Source organism: Elephas maximus, chromosome 13, assembly GCF_024166365.1.
Source record: "Elephas maximus indicus isolate mEleMax1 chromosome 13, mEleMax1 primary haplotype, whole genome shotgun sequence".
In the NCBI taxonomy this organism is placed as follows: Eukaryota; Metazoa; Chordata; class Mammalia; order Proboscidea; family Elephantidae; genus Elephas; species Elephas maximus.
In genome coordinates, this window is record NC_064831.1 from 56,174,816 (window position 1) to 56,200,937 (window position 26,122).

A 26,122-nucleotide genomic window follows, 5' to 3' on the forward strand; every position below is an offset into this window, starting at 1 on the left:
ACACACAAGAAGAAACAACCTTTGATGGTTACGAGGGAGGGGAGAGGTGGAGATGTAAAAACACTAAACAGACATTGGATGGGTGGTTACTTTGTTGAAGTGTAAGTAAAAACAGAGAGAGAAAAAAGAAAAAGGTTGGGCCCCAGAGCAGTGAGTTTTTTGAGGTCAGCAGACCCCTAAGCTTTCAAATGTGGGGAGACAAACTGACTCACCTTGGGAAGGGGTCTTACCTAGCTCAAGGCCAGGTTCAAGTTCAACTATCTACACATATGTCCTTGGAACACAGAGGGAAAGAGATGAGGGAGAAAAATCATATGAGGCAGGACCTCTGAAGAAGTACAGGAAGGAGAGCTTCCATGACTCAAAGGACTGCCTGCCTAGGCTGGGAACTCCTTAGGGGCAGAGACAGGGTCTTACTCATCTCTATATCTCCAGAACCCAGCCTGGGGTCTGACACATAGAAGGGGCTCAAGAAATGTTTGTTGAATGAACAGATGGATGGATAGATGGAAGAATGAACAGGTGGATAGATGAATGGATGAGTGGACGCACAGATGGACAGATGGACGAACGGATGGTTGGATGGAAGGATGGGTGGAGGCATAGATGGACAGATGGACAAATGGATGGATGAGTGAATGCATAGATGGGTAGAGAAATGGATGAAGATATAGATAGATAAATGGATAAATGGATGGACAGTTGGATGGACAGACTGATGCATAGTTGGACAAAAGGATAAACTACCGAATTGACAGACAGGAGGATGGATGGATGTATGCATGGATGGGTAGATGGATGCATAGTTGGATAGGGGGTTGAAGAGTTGAACTGATAGGGAGATGCATGGATGGAAAGACTAATGTTTATCATTTAGAAGAAGCCCTAGGGAAGGACTGGTCTCAACGAAACCTCTCAATCAGGCAGGCAAATCTGGGAATCCTGTCTTGTTGCTAGAGCTGTTCGTAAAAAATACCAAGTGGCATAACTGCAAGAAATAATTGCTCCTAATTGGGCTGAATTACTCTGGCCATACAGTAGACATATTTTTATAACTTTATTAATTATTCTATTTGAGGTCTATTCCCCAGCCTGCCAGAATGAGCTTCCCTTATTAGAGGGTGACAGATTCTCCAGTTGTGCTGCTGCTTCTGCTGCTGTAGCATTCCTGAGCAGTGGCTGCTGCGTTGGGGCCCCACTGGTGTCTGAGGACTCAGAGTACAGGGCAGGGCTGCCCATAACAGGTGGGCTGGTAGTCAGAGCTGCCAGGGGCCGTAAGGCAGTGCCAGGTGCCCCCATTAGCCGTCAGGGCTGCCTTCCCTGGTCCATCCAGGGAGGCAGAAGGACGTCAGGCCAGGACACATCCAACCTGGTCTCTGTGGGTCACCCCCTGCCCAGACCCATTCACCAGCTCTTAATCACAGCAGTCTCCCCCCATTCAATCTGCTTCTCACCCAGTGCCAAGATAGCCTGCCATATGTTCTTCGGTTGCCTCCAATCAGGGACGGAGGAAGGAGAGCATGGCCTAGCTGGCTTGGAGGTCACCAGCCAAGGGGGAGAGGCAGATCACAGCCTCCAGCATCCACTCTCTTCTTACACCCAGGCCTGGTCACAGGTGACTTGGGAGAAGAAAGAATTAGAGGGTTGCCCCACCAGGAAACAATGCAGAGTAGTTTGATCCAAATGAGCCTTCAGGGACTTCCCATGGGCCATGCACTAATGTCCAACCTCCGCGGGCTGTTGGTGTACAAACACCACACCATCTGGCCCGCCTAGTAGCCCAACCTGACTGCCACCCCTCCACCCCAGGAACCCTCTGCTTCCACACTGCTCTGAGAACCGTTCGGTGCCTTTGCTTACGTGGGTCTGCCTGCCTGGAGTGCCCTCTCTTTCCATCCCTGACTACTGAACCAAACCAAACCAAACCCACTGCCATTGAGTCGATTCCGACTCATAGCAACCCTATAGAACCCCATATCAAATTCTTCTTTGAGCTCTAGTTTACTGCCTTCTTGGCACTTCTGCCTCTCCAGGTGGACATGACCTCTTTTCCTGTGAAGGACAAACCTGACTCCTGGCCACGGGGCCTAGCTTTACAATCTTTGGGGCATGTGTCTGGCCTCTCTCTATAGGTTAGAAGAAGCTTTGGAAGATCAAGGAGCATGGCTTTGAATTCTTTAACGCATCCACCCCAGAGCCCCACATTCTTCCCCAATCATAGCACTACCACCAGAGCATCATCCAAACCTGTTGCCAACGAGTCGATTCGGATCATAGTGATCCTATATGACAGAGTAGAACTGCCCATAGGGTTTCCAAGGGGTGGCTGGTAGATTCCAACTACCGACTTTTTGGTTAGCACCCAAGCTCTTAACAACTGTGCCACCAGGGCCCCTAGGGCATCATCCAGGAGAAACAAAAGACATGACAAAACGGAGGCACAAATCTGGTGGATTCCACCTAACACTGTGCGTGCTGGGCCCGGGGGTCACAGAGAGGGTAAGATCTGGGCCCTGCTACAAAGAAGGTCTCAGAGGTTGGGGATGATAGGGGTGCAAACACGCAACCAAATGACAATTATCCAGGGTGGTGAGGACAACACTGTCCATATGTATACAGTTGGAGGTCTGTGGGAATCAGGAGGGCTTCACAGAAGAGGTGGCATCTGAGCTGGGCTTTGAAGGCTAAAGAGCAATGTGTATATGTAGATAAAGGAGGTCTGGGAGGGGGAAAGGGAGTAGTGGAGGTGGGAATGATGGGAGATGAGGCTGAAAACTAGGAGCTGGGGTACTTCCCAGCAGGCAACGGGGGTGGGGGGAGGAGGCATCGGGGGCATCAGAATGACAGGCCCAATTCACATTTTAGCAACCTCCGCACCACCCCAAGTGTGGGAGGAGCTTGAGAGGGAAGGCAGAGAGCCCTGTTAGGAGACGTTAACAAGAGTTGTGAGTGTAGTCTCCAGAGACAGGATGCTGGGGTTCAAATTCTCACTCTGCCCACTTACTAGCTGTGTGCGCTTGGGCTAACCACTTGAACTCCCTGAGCCTCAGTTTTGTCATCTAAAATATGGGGATAATAATAATGTATTAACATAGAACAGAGTGATGTAGTAAGTACTGGATACATGTTAGAAGCGGGGGCAAAGCCCAGGACTCCCTCCCTTTCAGCCTCAAATGCTACCTCCCCCTGCCCCCACAGTCCCACTCTGGTAGAAACATATCCAAGCAAAAAGAGCCCACACTGTGGAGGAGCTGAGTGACTTTAGCAAGTGATTAAACCTCCTTGGGCCTCGGCTCCGTCAAGAGCAAGACAGGACTGACAATCTCACCTCATGCAGACCCTGGAGGATCCAATGAGATCCTCACATATGGAATCTCCAGCTCAGTGCTGGCACTTAGCAAGTCCTGGGCTGACTCAAAGGGAAATGAAACTCTTTGGGGGTGGGGAGGTGGGGGGAGGTGGGGGGATGGAGCAGACCTGGGGGAGAGGGCCCTGCGGTCACCAGGCCCCTCAGGCCCTGAGGAGGATACACTTCCTCCCTCCCCTCTCTGTCAGGGCGAGTCCCTCAGGCTGCTACGTCAGAGCTGGGTGGGTTGATGGGTGCTTGGGCAGAAGCAGTTCTCGATTCCCTCCCAGAGGAGCCGTGTTTCCCACGGAGACACTGCCCACACGCCTGCCCTGGAAGCACAGGGGCACACAGTGTCTTTTTCACGCCTGTGTGGGACCAGGAGGGGCGTCAGCACTGGCTGCCAGCCCCACACGCCTCCCACCGCGCGCCAGCTTGGCTCCTGCCACTCTGTTCCACTTCTGTCACATTCCAGGGGAGTTCTCCCACCTGCCTCCCTCTCCTCAGTTCTTTAGATTCCCTGCATGTCATTTATGTGTAAAGTTTGTTCTCAGGGAGCAGATGGCTGTGGCTGAGGTGGGCAGAATGTTGGTTCCCTCCCAGGCCCCTCACACACAGCTCACGCTCAGGCCCCAGGCTACCCAGTTTTGTACCTTTCAGGATAGGCCTTGCTTAACCCTGCTCAGCTGGGACTGGTTGCAGTATGTCCCTGGGCTGAGAGGTGAGGGGCAGCACTCAGCCAGGACAAGGAGGGGAAGGGGTGAAACCCTGGAGGTGCCCTTTCTCCAGGAGGGTGAGGAGCAGGGGCCCCCCTCCTTTCCCTGTGCCCAATGGACTGCCTCCTTAGGTCCCGGGCCCAGGGATAGAGCTGGGCCCTGGGCGTTCCTGGGGGTGGGGCAGCTAAGGGCTCTCAGAAGGTCCCTCTCCTTTCCTGTTGACCTTATCACAGGACCGTGACCCAACTAAAGGGTAGAGACAGGGTGGAGAGGAACAGCTGCCTTTAGTCCTGTGGTCTGGGGTCTCCATGGGCTGTTCTTGCTGACCCCCCACCTCCCCCAGCCTCATCCTCATCTTGAAGATGGTCTAGGCACCCATGAGGGCGGGGCAACATCTGTCCTTAGGTGCCCTTGAGTTGATTTTGACCCATAGCGACCCCATGTGACAGATTATGGGACAGGAAGCTGCCCTGTAGGGTTTTCTAGGCTGTAATTTTTTTTTTTAATCTTTACAGGAGCAGATCACCGGGTCTTTTCTCCCCCAGAGCCACTGGGTGGGTTTGAACCACCAACCTTTTGGTTAGCAGCCGAGAGCTTAACCATTGCACCACCAGGGTTCCTTTCCCAGCGTCTGTTCCCTCCCATTTCCCAGGGCTCCTGGAAGAAACTCTGGAAGGGAAGAAACAAACCTTTTCACTAGCTCCCAGAGCTCAGCCAAGGCTGAGGGGTCTCAAAGGAGAGGGAGGCAGTGGCTGGGGAGGAGCAACAGCCAAGGGCAGAGAGGCGGGCAGAGAGGCCAGCAGACTTGCTTTCCTGCTGTCCTGGCCCAGCAGCCCTTAGCCTCACAGGGCTCGGGAAAGAGCACTGTGGAAAGAACACGGAGTCAGACAGATCCAGCTGTGGGACCTCGGGAAACCATTTTACCTCTCCCTCTGTGCCTCAGTTTCTCCATCTAAAACGAGGATAACAGCCTGCATCTGGTCCCCTCCTCCCAATCCCACTCCCCATGATGTCTTTCCTGAGGCCCCCAGTGCACCCCCTCCCATAAAAGCCAGAGCCTTCTCTCTCCCCTTACTCTTCCTTCTCCCTCCTCTCGGCACTGCTGATCTGGGCCCTGCTCAAAGGTTCTCTGAGGATGGGGGCTCTGCCCTCTCTATCCCTGACTCCCTCCTTTCACCCCTGAATCTCCAGGGGGAGTTGAGTTGGCTGCTGAGAAGCGCTCAGTTAAACGTACATTAAATGGGACTCAAGGGACAGAGCCAAGGAGCTGAGACGGGGGATGGGGCCGGTGGCTCTCGCTATTGAATTCTTTCGTTCAGGATTAGAATTCTGGGGTGAACTGCAGCAGCTCCTCTTACGCACAGACCTTGAAAAAAGCATCTGCTGCCGTGTTCACAGCTCCCGTCTGTCCCCGTCACGGTGGCTGCGCCCCTTGCGAGGGGGCGACACGGAGCCCATGGGCCCCAGAGAGGCCCACGGGCAGATCAGATGCTGGCAGAAGGCAGCCCAGGCGGTTCTGTGAGGGCCAAGGGCTGGGCAGAGCGGCAGGCGGCAGACGAGGGACGGAAAGTGTAATTGCTTTGTCGTGATTCATCTCAAGTTGCTTTAACCTTAACAGCTGGTGCAGTGCCGTGAAAAAACAACCCAGGAGAGAGCCACCGCCTCCCGTTTGGCACAGTGCCCCTCTGAACCCCTCCCAGACAAGCGCCTGCCTGTACCAGCGCAACCAGGGACTCCCCCCGAGCCCCCACCTCGGGAAGGCGCGGACATGAGTCAGGAGGCTGCACCCACCCATGGCTGCTCCCTCCCCACTCCTTCTCCCTGCCTGGGAATGAAGACAGCCATGATAGGGCCAGGGAGGGACCCACACTCTCTCCACCAGAGGTCAGAGGGGAAGGTACCAGAACCCACCACTAGGCCGGTGGCTTCCTCGAAACAGTGTCATGGGATTTTAGAGCTGGAATATCCCCGTTACCCTTCTCATCTGTTGTCATTGTTGTGTGCCATCGAGTTAATTCCAACTCCTGGCGACCCCATGTGAAAGAGTAGCACTGCCCTGTAGGGTTTCCTAGGCTTTCACAGAAGCAGACTGCCAGGTCTTTTCTCCCTCGGAGCAGTTGGGTAGGTTCAAACCGCCAACCTTTCGGTTAGCAGCCAACCAGTTGACCATTGCGCCACCAGGGCTCCTTTCTTCTCATTTTACAGAGAAGAAAACTGAGGACCAGAGAGAGGGTGGAATTTAGCCAGGATCACTCAGGTGGAGGTGGGACTGTGTGTTAGGACAAAGGACTTCCACCCTCCAGAGGCAGCATGGAGCTGTGAGAACACACATTCTAGGTTCTAAGGCTGGATCTGCCACATGTTAACTGGGCAAATCTAATCAGTTAGTCTTCTTCCCTGAGCTTGGATTTCCTCATTTGTGAAGGTGAGCTAACACACCTGGCATCTCCAGGGTCTGGGCAGATTCAGAGTGATAAGGTTTGGGAAGTATCTGCACCAGGTGGGAGCATGGATCCTCCCTCACCTTCCTCCTCAGAATCTGTGGCCCCCTCCTGCTTCTTCCTTACCTCCTGCATCCTTTTCTTCCTGTCCTCACGCCCGCTCCCCACACTCCACTGCTGGGAAGGAGCCCCAAAGTTTTGGCAGTGGCCCTTCCCAGCAGACCTATGTGGCCAGCCCCACTTACTCCCCGTTTGGCTCTGCCTATCTCCTTCCGGGCTCCCCTCGCCTGTTCTGGGCCACAGCCAGGAACCTCAGCCCACATCCTATACCTTTGCTTTGCCCCCATTCCCTGTGCTGCAGGCTGTGACACAGCCATGTCTGCCAGTAAGAGGTGTACCCAAGGGGCCCTGGGACAGGGGACGCTCCCCTGATGTACTTTCCAAACCAGGCAGATAGCAGTGTTGATCCCTCTGGGAATCTCTAACCAGTGCCCTGGCTTGGCCTATAGCCATGGGTCTGGCCTCTAGGCCTGGAAAGAAAAGGAGCCAGGCGAGTGGGTAACCATTAGGTCACATGCACAAAAGTCCACAGAATACCTTGGTCTGTTTGCTCCTGGCATGATGAGACCCACCCGCCTCTAAGACAAACCTAGCCCTGAACCCCCAGAACAGCTCAGGGCAGACGAAAGGCACAGGGATCAGAAGACCCAGGCTGAAGTCACTACCTATCCCCCAGTGACCTCAGGCAAGCTGCTTTCCTTCTCTGGGCCTCGGTTTGCCCATCTGTACAATGGAAGACCAGACAATTGCTGAGGTCCCTCCCAGGCCTAGATTCAATGGCTTGAAGTTAAATCAAAGATCCTGATGACCAGAAATTAGGTTTTAGACTCCAGACCACACTTCCCAGTACTCTGGTCCAGGAATATGTGGATACATGAAGGATATGTGAAGAAGAAGGCAGGAAAACAGGATGGCCAAGCCACAGCAATATAGTGGGCTCAGTGAGTCAGGACTGAGCTCTGTGGAAAGAAACAGAGACCCTGGGCCACAGCCCAGATGCCAACCTGGGGCCAAGGAGACTAGGCACAGACAGTGGGGATCCTGAAGGAAGTCCGCATGCTGATGTAAGACAGAACAAACCCCCAAGAATGCAGGGGCTGTAAACCATCCTTGCAAAAAGCCACCCAGCCCTGGGAAAATCTAACTCTGGCTATGGCCTTCCTGGTTCTCAGCCTTCACCCCTAAAGTAGCTTTGCCCCTGGGGAGGCCTTGTGGTGTCACCCCAAAGGGCCCACTATAAGCTCAAATTATTGCATTAAAAAAAAAATAAATGCCTTTTCTGAATTTTATGACAAAATAAATCCGTGTTTGTTTTCACGTAAATATCAACGTTATCAGTTATTAGGTAACTAACGTGCTATTAAGGAACCTTGGTAGTGCAAAAAGTGAAGCACTTGGCTGCTAACTGAAAGGTTGGCAGTTCAAATATACTCAGTAGTTCAGGGGAGAAAGACCTGGCAATCTGCTTCCATAAAGGTTACAGCCAAGAAAGCCGTATAGGACAGTTCTACTCTGTCACATAGGGTGCTATGAGTGGAAAATGAGTTGATGGCACCCAACAACAACAAATGTGCCATTAAAAAAAAAAATAGCTGCCATGGAGTTGATATTGACTAATGGCAATCCCGTCTGTGTCACAGTAGAACTGTGCTCTATGGGGTTTTCAATGGCTGATTTTGGGGGAAATAGATTGCCAGGCCTTTCTTCTGAGGCACCTCTGGGTGGACTCGAATGTCCAACCTTTTGGTTAGCAGCTGAGTACATGAACCATTCACACCACCCAGGGACACCAATGTAGAAGAAATTCAAACTTGGTGGCTTCAAGAATCTCTAGCAAACACACACTTGGTTTGAGAAACACCAACCTAAAGGGCCCTAGGCTAGATAGGAGTATGGTCATGTTTCTGGGCTGGCAAACATTCGATTCTAATTTGCAACGTTATCTTAAAGCCAAGACAGCCAGGGGCTCCACATATCATTCAAGGTAAGTGTTTGGCAGAAGCTTCTGTTGGAGGTGGCCCAACCAGGTTCCTACTGCCTTCACTACTCAGGTCACTCTGCAGTCCCGTCTGGTGCCTGGCATCTAAAGGTTTCCCCAGAAGTAAGACACTGTGTCCAGCGCTTTACTGACCTGTGCTTTCTCCTACACACGTGGATGACACAAGTTTAGTGAGGTCAAAGACTGTGGGAGACCGCAGGGTAGCGGAGGGGCGGGCTTCTCTCCCCTCTCTACCACTTGCTGTGGACTCCTTTCTGACTCCCGGCGGTCCCATGTGTGTCAGAGTAGAACTGTGCTACATAGGGTTTTCATGGCTGATTTTCTGGGAAATAGGGAGCCGGGCCTTTCTTCTGAGGCACCACTGGGTGGACTCATACCTCCAAGCTTTAGGTTAGCAACTGAGCATGCTAACCATTTGCACCACCCAAGGTGTCTTCTCATCTCTACCCCAGCCCTTCTGGGGGAAGCCTGAGACCACAAAGGGAGTGCCATTCTGTAGCATTCTATAGCAAAGCACTGTGGGATGGGAGGCAGAGACCCAGGACCCAGGATATACAACAATTAAATAATACAATGAAAGCTTAAATTTCCAAGTTAATTCTTGGGTATCGTTTATAAGCGTTAACAGGGCGCATTTAATTTAGGAATTGGCTCACGTCCTTCTCCTTACAGCTGAAACCTCATAAATGAAATATACTGGATCATTGCCCAGTGCGGAAATAAAAGTTATGAATAATGTTTCTGTCTCAATCATTGTCAGTGCTTTAATATCCCTAATTACTTTAAAAAGCTAGATATTCAATATAGGAAAACTTTTTTTCTTTTTATCTCCACTTGTGAGATTAGTGCAATTTAATAAGAGTCACTCCGTTGTCTTTATTCAGTGTAAACTGACATTTCAGCCTTTTACTCTTCATTATTATATGGGATGGAGGTTTATGACTAAGCATGCTGCCACTCCATTTCCCCGTACTGGTCATCTCAGGATTACCCACAATAGCTGACGTGTCTGCCTACCAGGCAAATTAGCATCACCCTGCTTCCTTTACGGAGCAGAAAGAAATTAGTCCAGGCCTTAAAGGAATGAGGCTACGGGGTTATAAGACTGTAAAAGAATGAAAAGGTCCTCCCCACCCCCACCTCTGCTCCAGTGCTGGTTTGTCCCCTTCATGACTCTGAAAAGTCAAAAATGCCCTGGCAGCCACAAAGAGCAGGGCAGGGGCAGGTAGTAGGGTGATGGATCTTGATCACCTTCCCTGCCACTTCCAGGAATTTATCCGAAGGAGAAACTGGACAAGTGGGCAATATGTATATACACAAAAGAATCACTGTAGCATTTTTACACAAAGCCACAGTCCATTCTTATCCATTCTTTCACAACCCCCAAATCTCTAAAAGTCAGGTTTTTTGGTTTTTTAAGTTTGGCACCAAAATTCATTTAATGGCAAAATCTACTTGGAACTGATTTGAAATTATGGGTTATCAGCATGCCCACTAGGCATCGGCTGTCATGTCACTTCAGAAATATTACAGTAAAACCTGCGAAAGCCGGAACCTGTATAAGGCAGAAACCTGTCAGAGAAGGAAAACTCAAATATTTTCCACTAAAACCGGTGATAGAAAAGTAGTAAGACTGCACCTGTCAAAGGTGGAAAAGCAAGGCAGTCCCGTTGAGTTCTGGCTCTCACAGGTTTCACTGTGCTGAGTTTGCACTGGAGTTGCTTGCTGCCCAGGCCCACTGGGGTATATGTCATATATGATATAGTCACCAGATATCCTTCTAACCTCTGGAAAATTCTTAATTCTGAAACTTCTCAGGCCCCAAGGATTGTGGATAAAGGATGCTGGGCCTATAAGAGTGAAAAATTAGAAACAACGTAAGTGCCCATCAACAAAGAACTGGTAAGCACATTTGGCAATCCTTACGATGAAATTCTAATGAGGCCATTAAAAATTAAAATGGAGATTCGTGTTTGTTGACAAGGAAATAGGTCCGTGACATAAAATTGATTTAAAAAAGCCAGTCACAGAATAGCACACAGAGCTTGAGCTAAATTATAAAAGGGTATATACAGATCTCTCTATATACAAATGTGTAGAGAAGGGACGGTGAAGACGAGCACCCAAATGCTGACAGAGGTTATCTCTGGGCCTGGGACTTGGTGTGTGTGTGTTTTAACCTTTTTGTCTATACTTTTGAAGTTTGAATTTTCTTTTTAATCTAAAGAGGTATACTTTTAGAGTCTGAAAAAAATTGAGAATGATGCTTTCATTTAAACAAAAATTAAAGCTTGCCCCTCAAAGTGTTTGGATGTGTCCAGGAAACTTCTATGCTTTTGGTTTGGCAGTGCTCACTTCCCCTGAATTGTGTGTTGTCCTTCCCTTCACCAAGGTTGACACTTGTCTACTATCTAGTTAGTGATTTCCTCTCCCCCTCCCTCCCCACCCTCATAACCAGCAAAGAATGTTTTCTTTTTCCCTTTGTGTAAACTTTTGCTTGAGTTCTTATAATAGTGGTCTCGTAGAGTATTTGTCTTTTTGTGACCGACTTATTTCACATGGCATAGTGCCCCCTAGATTGATCCATGTTTTGAGATGTTTTGCAGCTACCACCAACAACCACTCTGATAGGTATGACATCAGCGAGACCTGGACAGAACGTTAGAAAAATGTAGAGCAGAATTCAAATTCATGAAAAAAATGACCAGCCTTACTGGTCTGACAGAGATTGGAGGAACCCCTGAGACTCCGGCCCCTGGACACCCTGCTAACCCAGAACTGAAACCATTCCTAAAGCCTGCTTTTCAGACAAAGATTAGACAGGCCTATAAAACAAGAAATAACACAGGTGAGGAATGTGCTTCTTAGTTCAATCAAATATACAAGACCAAATGGGCAACTCCTACCCAAAAGCAAACATGAGAAGGCAGGAAGGGACAGGAACCGGACGAATGGACACAGGGAACCCAGCGTGGAAAGGCGAGCATGCTGTCACATTGTGGGGATTGTAATCAATGTCACAAAGCAATATATGTATAACTTTTTGAATGAGAAATTAACTTAGCTGTAAACTTCCGCCTAAGGCACAATAAAATTTAAAAAATAAAGCTTGCAGTGAGGCTTTTTTCACAGGTCACATGCAAAGACAAATACATGGATAAATTTTATTCAAAAATCTCAGAAACACACACCACACTGACTGGGATGCCTGTCCCTGTGAACATTGGTCCCTACACACACTCTAAGGCACGCACAGCGCACACAGGCAGACATGGTCCAACGGCACATTAGCAAGCAGGCTCAAACTGCTTGAAGCAAACCTGGTAACGATTTGTGTTCCATAGCTGATTCCCCTATCTCCACAGCACTATCTCAGGGCCACATCTTTCAAACAGATTTCCTCTTTCCCCTGTAGGTAGCTGTGTTTTCTGATTAAAGGCTTATTTAAACCTTAGGCCATATTAACAGAGATGCAGCATCCAGAAGGAAGGCAAACCCAATAATTAAAGTTTATGTTTGGGACCCAGATTTTTGCCTAGTTTGATAATCTTAGTTTGACCATAAACTAGCTGTGTGTCTGTAGGAAGTTCTTTAACCTCTCTGTGCTTCAACTTTTTCATCTGTAAAATGGGGGTAATAATAATAATTCTCCACCGTCCATCTGTCAGTTTGTTGTACTGTGGTGGCTTGTGTGTTGCTAAGGTGCTTGAAGCTACACCACCGGTATTTCAAATACCAACAGGGTCACCCGTGGTAGAAAGGTTTCAGCAGAACTTCCAGACTAAGACAGACTAGGAAGAAAGGCCTGATGATGTACTTCTGAAAATTAGCCAATGAAAACCCTATGGATCATAACAGAATATTGTCTGAAATAGTACTGGAAGATAAGCCTCCTAGGTCAGAAGGCTCTCAAAATACACAGTGACTTCAACAATGAATTCGAGCATACCAATGATCGGGAAGATGGTACAGGAATGGACGACATTTCGTTCCACCGTACACGGAGTAACCATGGGTTGGAGCCAACTCGATGGCAACTAACAACGATGATAATTCTTACACCACAGGGTTGTAAAGATTAAGTGAGATGGTAAATGAATCAAGAGCTTAGTGCCTAGCATTTCCATTAGGATGTTTCCACACGGGTCAGACCAACTCCGCAGCTGTGTGGTCAGATCTGGGCATGATAGCAGAAGAGGAATAAAGACCACCTCTGAGGGTGAGAAACCAGGCAGGAAAGGCAATCCAGAACAAATCAAGTGAGAAACAAAGGAACTTAGAGAAGAAAAACTTGAGGAGGAAGGTAGGCGAGCACTGTTTTCTAATCCCTGAAGGGCTGACCCGTTGAGGGAGGAGCTCTGGTTTTTTCTGTGCAGCCTCAGTGGCTATTATCAACTGCTCTGTGATGGCCGTCTTCTTACACACAACCTGTACGCACGTCCAAGTTGCTCCTTGGGAGAAATTGCAGGGTCAGGGTGATGAAGCATCGTGCTCTGGCCTTTATCATGAGTGAGAACCAAACGGCAGAAGATAAGGTATATTTCCAGTCAACAGAACAGCTATAGTTTAACCTCTAATGGGCTGCCCTTGGCGTTATAACAGGGAGCAGCAAGCAGACCTGTTGAAGCAGGATTCAGCTAACCCTGGTTAGAGATTCTTCATCAAAGATTCATTGTAAACAAAGCTACACAAAACCAATCACGGACAAGGGGAAAAAAGCCCTCAAACATTCCACCCAACGTGTTTCCTGTAGTTCGAGTCCACAGAAACATGGATTTAACACACTCCTTTCACTCGTGTGTCCCTCAGGTTTACTTTTGTTGTCTAGAGGAGCCCCTACACCTGCTTCTCAGCTGCAGTCTACCTCAAAGGAATGTGACAGGTGGCGGCAGAAGGCCACCGTGGAGAGAGTCTTTGAGATGCAGATCCTGGGCTCCCTGTGCCAGAATAACCACCCAGGCTAAAAACAAAACCACATACCCAATGGCCTGGCTTCTCATGCTCCAAGTAGACAGAGAGGATCCAGTCAAGGCCTTTGGAAAAAGGATGTAACTAGGTGTTTCCACCCCAGCAGAGACAGTGGAAAAGGGCAAGAGCGCTACATTGGGCCAACATGGACCCAACACCCTCCTCTCCAAGTTTTCATGGCCATTGTAGTCCACGTGGGATAGGTAGCAGAGAGGTGACTCCCAAAGATGTGTAAATAATGCGTCAGTTATCTGCTCCAGTCATCACAGGAAGACAGACTATATCCCAGCTCAAGGCAGGAAGAAATTTGGGCTTCAACACTAATCAAGGCCTCTCTGAAAATCAAACAAGACCATGATGTCATCTAGCCGTTGATTGTAAAATGTGCCAATGGCAAGAGTTAATCTGTGAGTATCTGGAGAAATGGAGCCAGAGAAGAAAGCCGTGCCTTCAGCTGGGCTCTTAGCAGAGAATCCCCAGAGCAGCAGCCAGGTGCACCGCACACCCCCCCCCGCCCCTGGTAGATCCAGTCCCACATAGAGAGATGCTCTGTGCTGGCATGGGTCAGCCCTGAGAGTATCCACCTGACTTGGTGGCCTGGCATTCTGTGCTCACAAGGAGGCCTCCCCGGGAGAATGTAAACTGTCTACCTACAGAGATGTAGGAACACAGTTACCTGTGCCTACCGGTGTCCTGCTCTCCTACCATTAGGGACCCAGAGGCATCCCAGTGGCCATTAGTCTCATAAATCAGTCCCCCTGAGCCTCTGTTGGCATTCTGAAAACTGAGCCTTTGCCCCAGCAAAGCCAAGAACCAGGCCTAGACCATGGTGACCTTCTGGGTCTGGCCTTGGGCAGCATCTCCATTTCACTTCGACCCTCAGAGACCACATCTATATGTGTTCCTTCAAAAGGCAGAGTTGTACAGGTGGCCCCACAGTTCCCTACACACACAACACACAACAGCCCCATGTGCCCCCACACACCATTACCCCCACATCCCATAGAACTGTCCACCTCCACAGGTGCCATCATGTGCTATATGCAGGTAAGCCTCCTCTGTAATGCCCACGCTCTCTGAGGCAGCCAACCTGAGTCACCCCAACCCAACACAAAGGAAGTCAGCAGTCCCATGGCGTGGTACCTCCCACACAGAGCTGGGGGCTCGTCTGACCCCCACAGACCCTAGACTCACCGCTGGAGCAGTCGGGCCCTCCCCATCCGGGCTCACAGTGGCAGGTGTCCGGGGAAACACACCGGCCATGCACGCACTCTTCCGTACACAGGGCTGCAGGGACAGGAGAGAAGAGGGAGAACAAACAGTGAAAACCAACCAGCAGGTCAAGGAGCATAAACCACTTTGTAACAACTCCCTGGTGCCCAGGGATGCTCTGAAATCTGACACGTAACATTAACCATCACACTGGCTTTGAGAAAATCAAACTACTCTTGACAGGAGTCATTTAATTAACTCCAAAATGGATCCCAGGAGAGTGTGTTTCATCCCAGCCTCATTTCCTAAAACGACACCCAAGCCCAAGAAACAGTAGCCCCGGTGGCTTTTCAAGACTACCTCTCCCAGTGTTTAACTCTTGGAGACCTTCCACAAACTCTAACCCTTAAATCCACGCTCCTGTTCTCCTTCCCCATCAGCTCAGGAAATGACCTGTCATTTCCATCCTTGACTTGCTCGATGTCTTTCTGCAAAGGCCCTGAAATTTATCAGGCTGCCTCCAAGGACCAAGTTCTTCTCACTTTCCCCCACCTTTCTCCTCTCCTCCCCAAATGTCCCTATTTTTGGGCTCTCAAATGTCAGCAAATCTGCAAAGCACACAAATGCTGAGGTGGGAAAGCAACAGCTAATTATAAGAAAGTAATTAAGAGAGACATCCACGATGATGATAATTGTAATTAGAAATTGCCTGGCAATTTCTTATCACGCAGTCAAATGCTACAGCGTCCTGAGTCAGGAGGCAGCGGCAGTGAAGTTTCCGTCAACTAATCCAGCGCTGGGAAGGTTCACTGGCAGCGTTTTGAAGAAGGATGATTGTTTCTCTCTTCCATTTGACAGAATCCACGTTTTCTCAAGGTAACCTTTTGCTCCTGCAAGATCTGCTCCACCATCTAATCCATCAGTGGAGGATTATAGAAACCTCCCCTTTGCTACCTCCACCAATTTTGAAAGCTTGGGAGATCAGCAGCTACCATCAACACTGTCAATTTCTTAGGCGGGATCTAGATGAAGAAGAACCTTTTTCTGAAAGCAACTACAGACCTTCTCTCCGCCTGGAGCTGACCTGGGCTGGTGAGTAGGTGGCTCCCTTATAGTAAGTTTTAAGGGGCTGCTGCTGGCCTCCAAACACCCATCCCACTGCCATGCCAACTGCCTGGGCACCTCCTGATGTCCACCATGAGGCACTGTCAGGTCAATAACCAAGACCCACTGCCATCAAGTTGATTCCAACTAATGACGACCCCACGTTTTACAGAGTTGAACTGGTCCGTAGGGTTCTCTTGGCCATTACCTTAACAGAAGCATGGTACTGCTGGGAAGGTTCAAACTGCCAACCTTTAGGTTTAGTCTTTGTACCAAGGCCCTCTTTTATGGTTAATGTGGTCCTCCCAAACACAAGTGCTGACCCTGAAGCTGTTGAATCAGCTATGCCCCCACCAGGAGCAAGATCCATGTAAGGCAGACCCCAGAAGAGCCATTTCAGGTACCATCCTGGCCAGAGGTCTAGAACCAACCTGTCCTCTCTAAGCTTGTGATGTGGTGTGTTTGGACAGCCCTGGTGCCTGAGCTCTTCTCATTTGCACAAGTGGTTTTCAGGAAGGGCTCTGGTTTGTGCTGAAGGCTTTGGCAGCACCCAGCTGGGTGACCCAGGGAGCAGGTGGGGCTGACCAGCTAGCTTAGCTCTCGATGGGGGAACTAGGCTGGACCCTGACCCCAGGGACCAGCTCCACTTACAGCTGCAGTGAGCTGCTTACCTGGCTGCTGGCAAGACCCCAGATGGTCACTCCTGATCCCCCTCCTCCTACTGGACCTCCCAAACAAGTTCAAATGGGTCAATGTTCCCCAGTATACACTGGACACCAGATGTCCATCTGGGGCCCCCACTGGAAGCAGCCTCTCAGCCCAGTCCTGGCCTTGGCTGCACCCATGCCTACTCCCTAGAGGCTGAGCCCCAGTATGCTCCCCAGCTGGGCTGTCTGTGTTACAGCCAAGCCCTCTCATCACTTTGTCAGATTAGCTCTCTGACTCCCGGCTGCTGTCTGGCTGCAGAGAGCAGGGCCTTGACCCTGGCTTTCTGCAGAGGATGATGAATCATGAACCTCCTAGGTGTCAGGGTTAGAAGACACCTCAGGGAAAATGGCGACCAGCTCCTTCATTTTATATGCAGAGAAACTGAAGCCTGAGTGTCCGTGACCCCTTGGACAGTGTGTGACCTCTAGGTCAGGGAGGAAGGAGCTTGGGGATGAGGCTTCTGGAAGCAGAGGCCTGTGAAGGTGGAAGGAGGTGAGAGGTGCCTATAACTGTGGGACCTTCATCCATGCATCACCCCAGCTGGACTTCCTCCCCTGCCCAGACAGCTCAGGGGCTAGGGCCAGTCCAGAGGGACCAGCACAGGGGTGCCACAGCCAGCCCCCAGGAGGGTTGGTGAGTGCCGGAAAAGGCCAGAGAAGCTGCTTTAGCACACCGACTGCCCAGCAGAGTAGGGCCGGGCAGGCAGCCAGAGCAGCTCCAGGGAGGAGGGAGAGAAGTCTGAGAAGGAAAACCATCCAGGGCCCCGTTCCACCCTCCCCTCCCTCTGGCTGACCCCAGAGACCTGAACCAGTGGCCTCCCTTCTGCTGGGGGAAGGGAAATTTGGATGCTCTGAGCAAGCTCCACACTTACTCTTCCTTTGGTCCCTCCCCAAAGTTCCAGGGACCTGGAGGACAGTCTGCAGAGCACCGCCCCAGACTGCAGACATAGACCCCCAGACTGCAGACACAGACCCCCCAAACTGCAGACATGTATCCCCTGGACTGCAGACACAGATTTCCAGACTGCAGACACAGACCCCCAGACGACAGACATAGACCCCCAGACTGCAGACATAGATTCCCCCAGACTGCAGACATAGATCCCCAGACTGCAGACATAAACCCCCCAGACTGCAGACACAGACTCTCAGGCTGCAGACATGTATCCAGCACACTGGCCCCCGTGACCCTACAAGCAGAGGACAGCTATCCCCACTAACCCTGGGCCTGACTCTAGGGGCCCAGTGGGTGGTCCCTCATCATTGTCCCCCTCCCGTCACCATCCCCCTGGTATTATGCCTGAGCTGCGTGCTTGTCAAAACCTCAATCCATTCATATTTCATAGGTGTGTTTAGACAGTGTTGTTTGAGGCATGAAATATTGATAGCAATATCCAAGGCTCAGACTGCCATATTTGGCAACCTGGCCACTGTGTGTTTGAGTACCTGGTGAGGAGGGGACGGGTGTTGGTGGGGCTCTCCTGAGGAGGGATGGAGGTGAGATGAGCCACACCCTGACTGGCCCCCCCTGGTGGGTGAATGCCACCGCAGGCCCGGGTGGAGTCCAGCCATGGGCAGCCCTGTCCAGAGGCTAAGGGCTTTTACACAGCAGCTGCCCCTACAGCAGCCAGGGTCTGGGTTCTGACTCCAGGCCCTGTGCCAGCTGACTTCCTGGGAGGGACGGAGTTAGGGTTCTGCCACCCTGGCTTCCCTCTTCTCTGTGTCCTAGACTCCGCATGGGCATTTTGTGGAGGTCCTCTCTCCTCTGCTGCCTGCCCTTCTGTTATCATGAACAGGGGCCAGAGCAGAGACTGTGGGCTTCCCCTCTCCAGACCTCCCTGAGAAATGGGAATGATGCTTTCTTGGGCTCCCCACATCCCCATCACCCCCCACATCATCTTCTAACATCCTGGGTGCTAGAAGCATCTTCAGCAAGAAGAAATGCAGCACCAGGGCTAAGAGCACAGACGACGTCCCGAGGGCCGGGCCTGGGTCTAGCAAGGCCACTTAGTAGCTCTAGACCTCGGGCAAGTTACACGACACCTCCATGTCTGTGTGTCAGCCCCCATCCATTCAAGGGGGGACGGTGACAGGACAGGCTCACAGGGCGCACGTGAGGGTTAAACAAGTAAATAAAGTGCCCAGAGCAGGGCCTGCTGGACAGTAAGTGCTCATGAACATTGCTATTGGTATTGAGTTCCTGAGTGGTACAAATGGTTAAGCGCTGGCTGCTAACCAAAAGGTTGGAGGTTTGAGTCTACCCAGGGGCTTCTCAGAAGAAAGGCCTAGCGATCTACTTCTGAAAAATCAGTCTTTGTAAACTTTACGGATCACAGTTCTACTCTGACACACATGGGGTCGCCATGAGTCAGAGATGACTTGATGGCACCTGGTCCTATAGGGTTTCTATGAGTCGGATTTGACTTCACAGCAATGGGTTTGGTTTGGTTTTTTATTAGTAGTGGCTCCTCAGCTAGAATATAACACCCCCCACCCCCACTCCGAGGGCAGGGTCCTTACCATGCTTGAACCTCTTCTATACTTCACACACACAGTCTACTCCCACCCTGCACTGAGGTCACAGGCACGTTGCTTCCCCCTCTGGGCTTCAGTGTCTATGTCAGTAACATAAAGGCATTAGAACACATCACCCTTAAGGGTCATTCCGCCACTGACATCTCTTGATTCTTCTCTTCTGAACTCGGGTTGATCTGGCTCCACCATACCATCTTCCAGCAGCCTGAGGCTTGAAACTCTTCCAGTAGGCTCCCAAGTCCTGGGTCACCAAGGCCAGGAACAACCTCCACCACCCAGCTCCACCAAGGAGATGCCTCCTGCCACCCAAGTTTGCACATTATGGAGGGTGAAATATTTTCCCCCAAGAGTCCCCACTTCCCACAATGTGACTGATCAGCCCATGGAGGCCTCGTCTTCCTCTGAATCCCGTGGCACTGTGTGGGGTCACCCACTTGTTGACATGTAGCACGTGTCCCTCCTGTCATTTCCCCTTTGAGCGTGAGTTCATCTGGTCTCCCTGGCTAGATTGTGAGCTCCTTGAGGGTAAATACAGGGTTTTAACAACCCCTTGATTTCCCCACAGGCCATGCATTACAGATACACTTCTGGAAGCCATGCTTGGAGGAGATGGTGACAAGCCAGAAGAGAAGGATGGGACTGAAGAGGATGTGGACATGAGACCTGTGAGGACCATGTGAAGAGCATGGTGTTTAGCCTGGAGAAGGAAGTACGGGGGGAGGAGGGGAGAGCAGAATCTTCCACGCTAAGAGTATGACCTCAGCATGAGGATCTTGTGCAAATTCACATTGCTAGCAAGAGACTGAGCTGGCTCAGTGTCTCTCAATCTCTTTTCTGTGTTGCCCCACTCCCAGAGCAGAGAGCTGTATTTTCGATGGCCGCTGGCAGCTGACAGGCTAAAGCAGGAGCCGCTCTGTCCCAGACAGGATAGGGACCAAGGGGTGTAAGTGACAAGGGGCAGATTTCAGTCTAACCCAGGGCAAAACTTTCTAACTAACACCTGAATGAGCTAACACCATGGCTCCTTGAAAAGGAGAGAGGCCCTACAAATGCTGTAGGCCCACAGGCTAAATCCAGTGACTTGACGGCTATGGGTTTGGTTTTTTTTTGTTTTGGTTGTCTATTTTGTAAACAAAGTTCTGTTAGATTACAGTCATGCCTATTTATTCATACATTGCTTATGGCTGCTTTTCCACCATAATGGCAGAATTGAGTAGTTACAACGGAAACTGATGGCCAGCAAAACCTAAAATTAGGAGCCTGGGTGGTGCAATGGTTAAGTGCTTGGCTGCTAACCAAAAGGTTGGCAGTTGGAGCCCACCCAGCTGCTCTCTGGGAGAAAAACTGGCAACCTGCTTCCACAAAGATTACAGCTACGAAAATCTTCTGGGGCAGCTCTACTCCATCACATTATGAGTTGCAATCGACTCAATGGCACCCAATGACAACAGAGCCTAAAATATTCACGACCTGGGCTTTAAAGTTCTCCTCCTGCTGTAGGGGGTTCCTGCTTTGGTGGGAAATTGGGCTTTGGGACTTGTAAGGTCACTTCCTCCCTCTTGCTCACTCCCCAGTATGACCAGACCATACAAGGTCAAGAAGCTCCCAGGAAATACCAAATGACACCATCCTACTGTCTAAAGTGGTACTTTGGATCCACCCAAAGGAACAAAAGCCATCAAACTGGGAAGCATAACCTTGCAGCAGCCATGCACGCTGACTCAGCACTTTATTTTAGTCTCTCTTTCCTCCTGGGGGCTCGGGACAAGGAATATGGATGATTTAACGGATGCTTGTGTTGCAATCGATGGTCTTGCTCCAGTAGACACTAGTAAGTGTGTGATGAGTGAAAAAGAGTCCAAATGGTTTGTCTTTTCTCTTCGGCAGGCACTGCGCTAGGCACCGTGTATCCATTGTCCTGTTTAATCTTTTTTTTTTTTTAATTGTCTTTTACGTGAAAGTTTACAGCACAAATTAGTTTCTCATTCAAAAATTTTATACACAAATTATTTTGTGACTTTAGTTGCAATCCCCACAATGTGTCAGCACTCTCCCCCTTTTCCTTTCTACCCTGGGTTCTCTGTGTCCATTTGTCCCTTCCTGCCTTCTTTGTTTTTGGGCAGATGTTGCCCATTGAATTAAGAAGCACCTTCCTCATGTGTGTTATTGTTAGTTTTATAGGCTTCTCTAATCTTTGGCTGAAAGGTGGGCTCGGGAGTGGCTTCAGTTCTAAGTTAGCCATAGTCTCAGGGGTTCCCCTAGTCTCCTGTCAGACCAGTAAGTCTTATCTTTTTTTGTAAATTTGAATTCTGTTCTCCATTTTTCTCCTGCTCTGTTTGGGACCTTCTATTATGATCCCTGCCACAGTGGTTGGGGGTGGTAGCCAAGTACCATCTAGTTCTTCTGGGCTCAGGCTGGTGGAGGCTGTGGTCCATGTGGTCCATTAGTCCTTTGGACTAATATTTTCCTTGTGTCTTTGGTTTTCTTCATTCTCCTTTGCTCTAAACATGATGGGACCAACGGATGTATTTTAGATGGCTGCTCACAAGCTCTTAAGACCTCAGACACTACAGACAAAAGTAGGATGTAGAACATTTTCTTTATGAACTATGTTATGCCAATTGACCTGGATGTTCCCCGAGACCATGGTCCCCAGGCCTCAACCCCAGTAACGCGATCCCTCAGGGTATTTGGATGGGTCTAGGAAGCTTCTATGACTTCACCTTGGTCAAGCTGTGTTGACTTCCCCTAGGCCCATTTACTCTTTACAGCTCTCTAAGACAGGTATTATTACAACTCACTCACTGTTGGGAAAATAAACCACAGAAAGGTTAAATAGCTTGTGCACATTCACAGAGCTAGCAAGAGACTGAGCTAGCTCAGTGTTTCTCAACCTTTTTTTCTTTATTACTCCACCCCAGCAGCTTTTTTAGACATTTTTTTCGTAATTGCTCTCTTCCGGTGAAATTCTAACATCAGATAGGCTGTACCTCTGTTTACGAACTGCATGCATACCTGTGCTTCTTATATCAACAGAGGAAGAACCGGTTTTACCCCTTGAGGATGCATGTGCTAGATGGTCTCCATTTGCCCCTCCGGATGGGCTCTTGCTCCTTCTCAACCCCGCTCTCTGCTCTGAGAAGCTGACCTCCATAGATGGCGTTAATGCTCTTCATTGCCTTCTGGCTTCTAGATGGGTCAGCCAATGGGACATACCAGCAGGAGACGGACAAGGCAGGGCTGAGGTTAGCAGTGGTGGTGGTGCTTCTCCACCAAGGCCACCGATCCTGTTGGGTAGCCCATCCTACAGCTAAAGGTCCCAGTGGGTTTCTCCAGGTCTGGGGACAGGAGTGGCTCTTTGTTGCTAGCCAGGGGAGAAGGATCTCTTACTGTTTTCCCTACCTCTTCTCATACCTTTATAAATCATCATTTTATTAAGCTCTCCTCAGTTATCCTTTTCAACATGCCGTCTGTTTCTTGCTGGGACCCTAGCCGAGCCAGTGGCCAAGCCAAAGTTTGAACCCACATCTGTGTGACAACAAAAGGTCTGTTCTCAACCACATGCTACACCACCACTCAAACCACAAGCTGAGATAAATAAGCTCCAGTTCCAGATCTTTTACTGACTGGCGTGATAACTTAGCCAAGTCCCTTCTTCTCTGGTCTCAGTTTCTCCGTCTGTGAAATGAAGGGGTTGGATGACATGCTCCTTCCAGTTCTAGGAGTCTATGGCTGCACTGTAGTTAGCTACTGACTTTCTGGCTGACTGATTCAAGCCAAGTTTGAGAACAATCCAGGCCACAAATGCAGACCCAGAGCTTGGCATGGGAGCAAGTACGTTCTGAGGTACAGATGGGAGGCCAGGGCACAGGCCCGGCATGAGCTTGCATCCGCAGTCCAGTGCCCAGGACCGTGATCTTGGCATTGAGCAAAGGGGTCTGAGTCAGACTTGAGGTCTTCTCTGCAAACCAACTGCTGAGACGACACTGACTAAGGTGGCCCAGTCTGCCACCCCTCTCTCATGGTGTGACTTCTGAATCGATTCTCGGTTCTATGAGCATTTCACCCAAGATGACCCAGAAGTCTCTGGGGGTGTCCACGGTAATATATTTTGCCTGGCAGTTTGCAAATGGTCTTACTAGTTAGTGGAACTATAAAAATTACTTACATGAGAAGGTCGAGATAAATAAAGACAACTTTCATGCTCCCTGGCCAACTAGCCTGGTACCTAACTAGGACAAAAGAAAGCTTGGGGTCAGGGAGAGAAGGTGGTGGCCTTCCAGAATTCATTGGCATATGGCTTCCAGAGCTTCCCCTGGACCCAGTTTCCCCAGTGCTCTGGGGCACATTGATCAGTCCACCGTTAGCATTCTTGGCAGGAGCCTCAGATCAGGTTGTTATTTGATTCAGTTTGCAAATAAAATGACCTACATCCAAGTGGGCCCAAGTGCCAATTCTGAGGTCACATGCTTAGCATGAGTGATTCTGCCATTCCCAAGGTCACAGCATGTAGTGTGTGCGTGTGTGTCTGTGTAGAGGTTTCGGGGAGCCACCAAGGGAGTTCTGAAACAATTCATCAGAGGTGCATCACTCGTTCCTCAATAATTACCAGCCCCGAGTCTCCTCCACAGCTGGGAAGAGTCAAATCAGCTGGCCCTTCCTCTCAGCACGTCTAGAGTTTGCTTTTAATTGCTGTGGCCACATCTGGCTGCAAGAGCTGAAACAGTCAATTAAAAGCAAAGCAAAACTTTACGTGCAGGCCTGATTAGCTGAAAGGACAGTAAGGGCTGAACGCTCTGCTGGTCTGGGGACCGCCCACCTGCAGGCCCTACTTCCTCCGAGTGGAGGGTCCTGGGGACACCCACACAGGCTCTGGGAGGGGAGCCAGAGTGCGCCGCTCCCACTGAACCTGCCAAGCTGGCATGTGACCACTTATCTTTAATTCAGTCCATGCTTTGCTGATTTTTACTCCTTGGCAGAGTAGCATTATTCAAAAGCCTGGGTCTCTACTCTGCCACTTAGCTACTGTCCTTGAGCAATGTCCCTGGTCCTTAGTTTCCTCATCTATAAAATGGCCATTGATCACAGTACTTAACTTAGAGGGTTACTGGAATCCCTGAGTGGTGTGAATGGTTAATGTGCTCAGCTACTACCCGAAAGGCTGGAGGTTTGAGCCCACCCAGAGGTGCCTCAGAAGAAAGGCCTGGTGACCTACTTCTGAAAACTCAGCCATCGCAGACCCTAGGGAGCACAGTTCTCCTCTGACACACAGGGGTCTCCATGAGTCAGAATCAGCTTGCCGACAACTGGTGCTGGTAGAGGGTTATTGCAAAGAGTGAGCGGGTTAATTCATCCAAAGCACCTAGAACCAGGTGTTAGAGTTGTTGCTGTTCCTTCCATTTTTGTTGCCACTTTAATAGCATTCCGCTTCCAAGACTGGGCAGGGGGGCTGGGATGTCATGGTTCCAAAGCATGTTTAGGCTTACTTCCAGCCCAGAGGATGACAGACTGGCTTGAGTTAGGCCTGAAGATGTAGGAGCCAACTTCCTGATTCCTCATCCACCAGAAACAGGCAGGGAAGGCCTGGTAGCACTGGGAAAACTGGAGATATTGGGGTTGGGGTGGCGGAAGCAGGAACAGTCCCGGTTCAGCTCACTTGTGACTTGTAAGTGACCCGGGGGAGCACTACTCGTACCCCGTCCTGATTCTCAGAGAAGAGGAGCATGGAATGAATGAGAGGCCACAGTCATGGCTGCCAGGCCCTTTCTTATGTGGAGGGCGATTTGTTGGCTTCTGGAGGGAAGCATGAGTTTGGGAGAGGGGTAGGGGATAAGGAGGGAGAGCTTGCACCCTGGTGTCCTCCTGCTCCTGTGCACCTCTTGCTTACTCATGCAGTGACCCACCCACAAATGCATTCACTCAACACGTGATCACTGAGCACCTCCTGTATCCTGGGCCCTGGGCAGGGGTTATGGGAGAGGAGTCTAGGATAGAGAAATTGGCCAGGCTCTGCCCTACCCCCGGGGACTTCCAGGCAATGACCACGCCCTCTGCCTACTCTTGGCCCCTTCCCCCAAAGGGCCCCCTCTGGTGGCCTCCTCTATCCTGCAGGAGCCTGAGGCAGCAGGGTGTGCTCCTACCCTCAGAAGCCCCTCAGAGAACTGTGCCCAGAGGGACAACATTTGCTCTGATTCCCATGAGGCAGGATGGTGAGGCGACAACAGGACAGACTTGAGAGCCAGGCTGTCTGGATTCAAGTCTTGGTTCTGCCAAGCTCCTGGTTGTCTGACATCAGGCAGGTTATTTAACACTTCTGGGCCTCAGTTTTCCCATCTCTAACTTGAGGATAATGGTCCCCTACCTCCTTAGTTTGTTGCAAGATTAAATCACTAATTCATGCAAACTGCTTAGAAGAGTGCCTGGCCCATGGAAACCTAGCTACGTGTATTATTTCTTCAAGGTCAACCATTCCATTCCCCTGTCTCTGAGTAGTTGCTCACTCCAAAAGCATTTTTAAGCACCTACTGTGTGCCAGGCACTGTGCTAGGTGCTGCAAATGCCAAAAGCAAATAAGCCGCAGTATCTGCTTTCATGTTCCCAACATCCTGGTAGGGGAAAGGGAGACAGTGAGTGAGAGAATGAGTGAATGAGCCGGTGAGCAAGGGAGTGGTAATGTTACAAGTGCTGAATCACAGCCAGTGCAGAGTGCTGGGTGGCCCCCAACCAGGGAGTAGACAATTCTTTCATACATGGGGGTCAGGGGAGGATGCAGGAAAGGCTTCACAGACAAGGCAATGCTCCAGTGGATGTTCACTCAAAATAGAGTTATTGGTCACCTACCACGTGCGAAGCACCTACCATGCTTGGGAAAATAGAGGCAAGACCCTCAACGAGATGGACTGACACAGTGGCTGCAACAACAGGCTCAAGCATAACAACGATTGTGAGGATGACGCAGGACCAGGCAGTGTTTTGTTCTGTTGTAGACGGGGTTGCGATGAGTTGGAACTAACTCGATAGCACCTAACCACAAC

The 26,122-nt window shown here is 50.2% G+C and overlaps 1 protein-coding gene across 7 annotated transcripts in view; it reads right to left on the reverse strand.

The window, feature by feature from the left end:
- Positions 1-26,122, reverse strand: part of MEGF11 (multiple EGF like domains 11) — a 404,509-nt gene that overhangs the window by 189,476 nt on the left and 188,911 nt on the right. For all 7 annotated transcript variants that reach the window (XM_049905536.1, XM_049905533.1, XM_049905530.1 and 4 more), the window contains exon 5: positions 14,725-14,817. In XM_049905536.1, the coding sequence (XP_049761493.1) occupies positions 14,725-14,817 (93 nt within the window). The remainder of the gene's footprint in view (positions 1-14,724; positions 14,818-26,122) is intronic.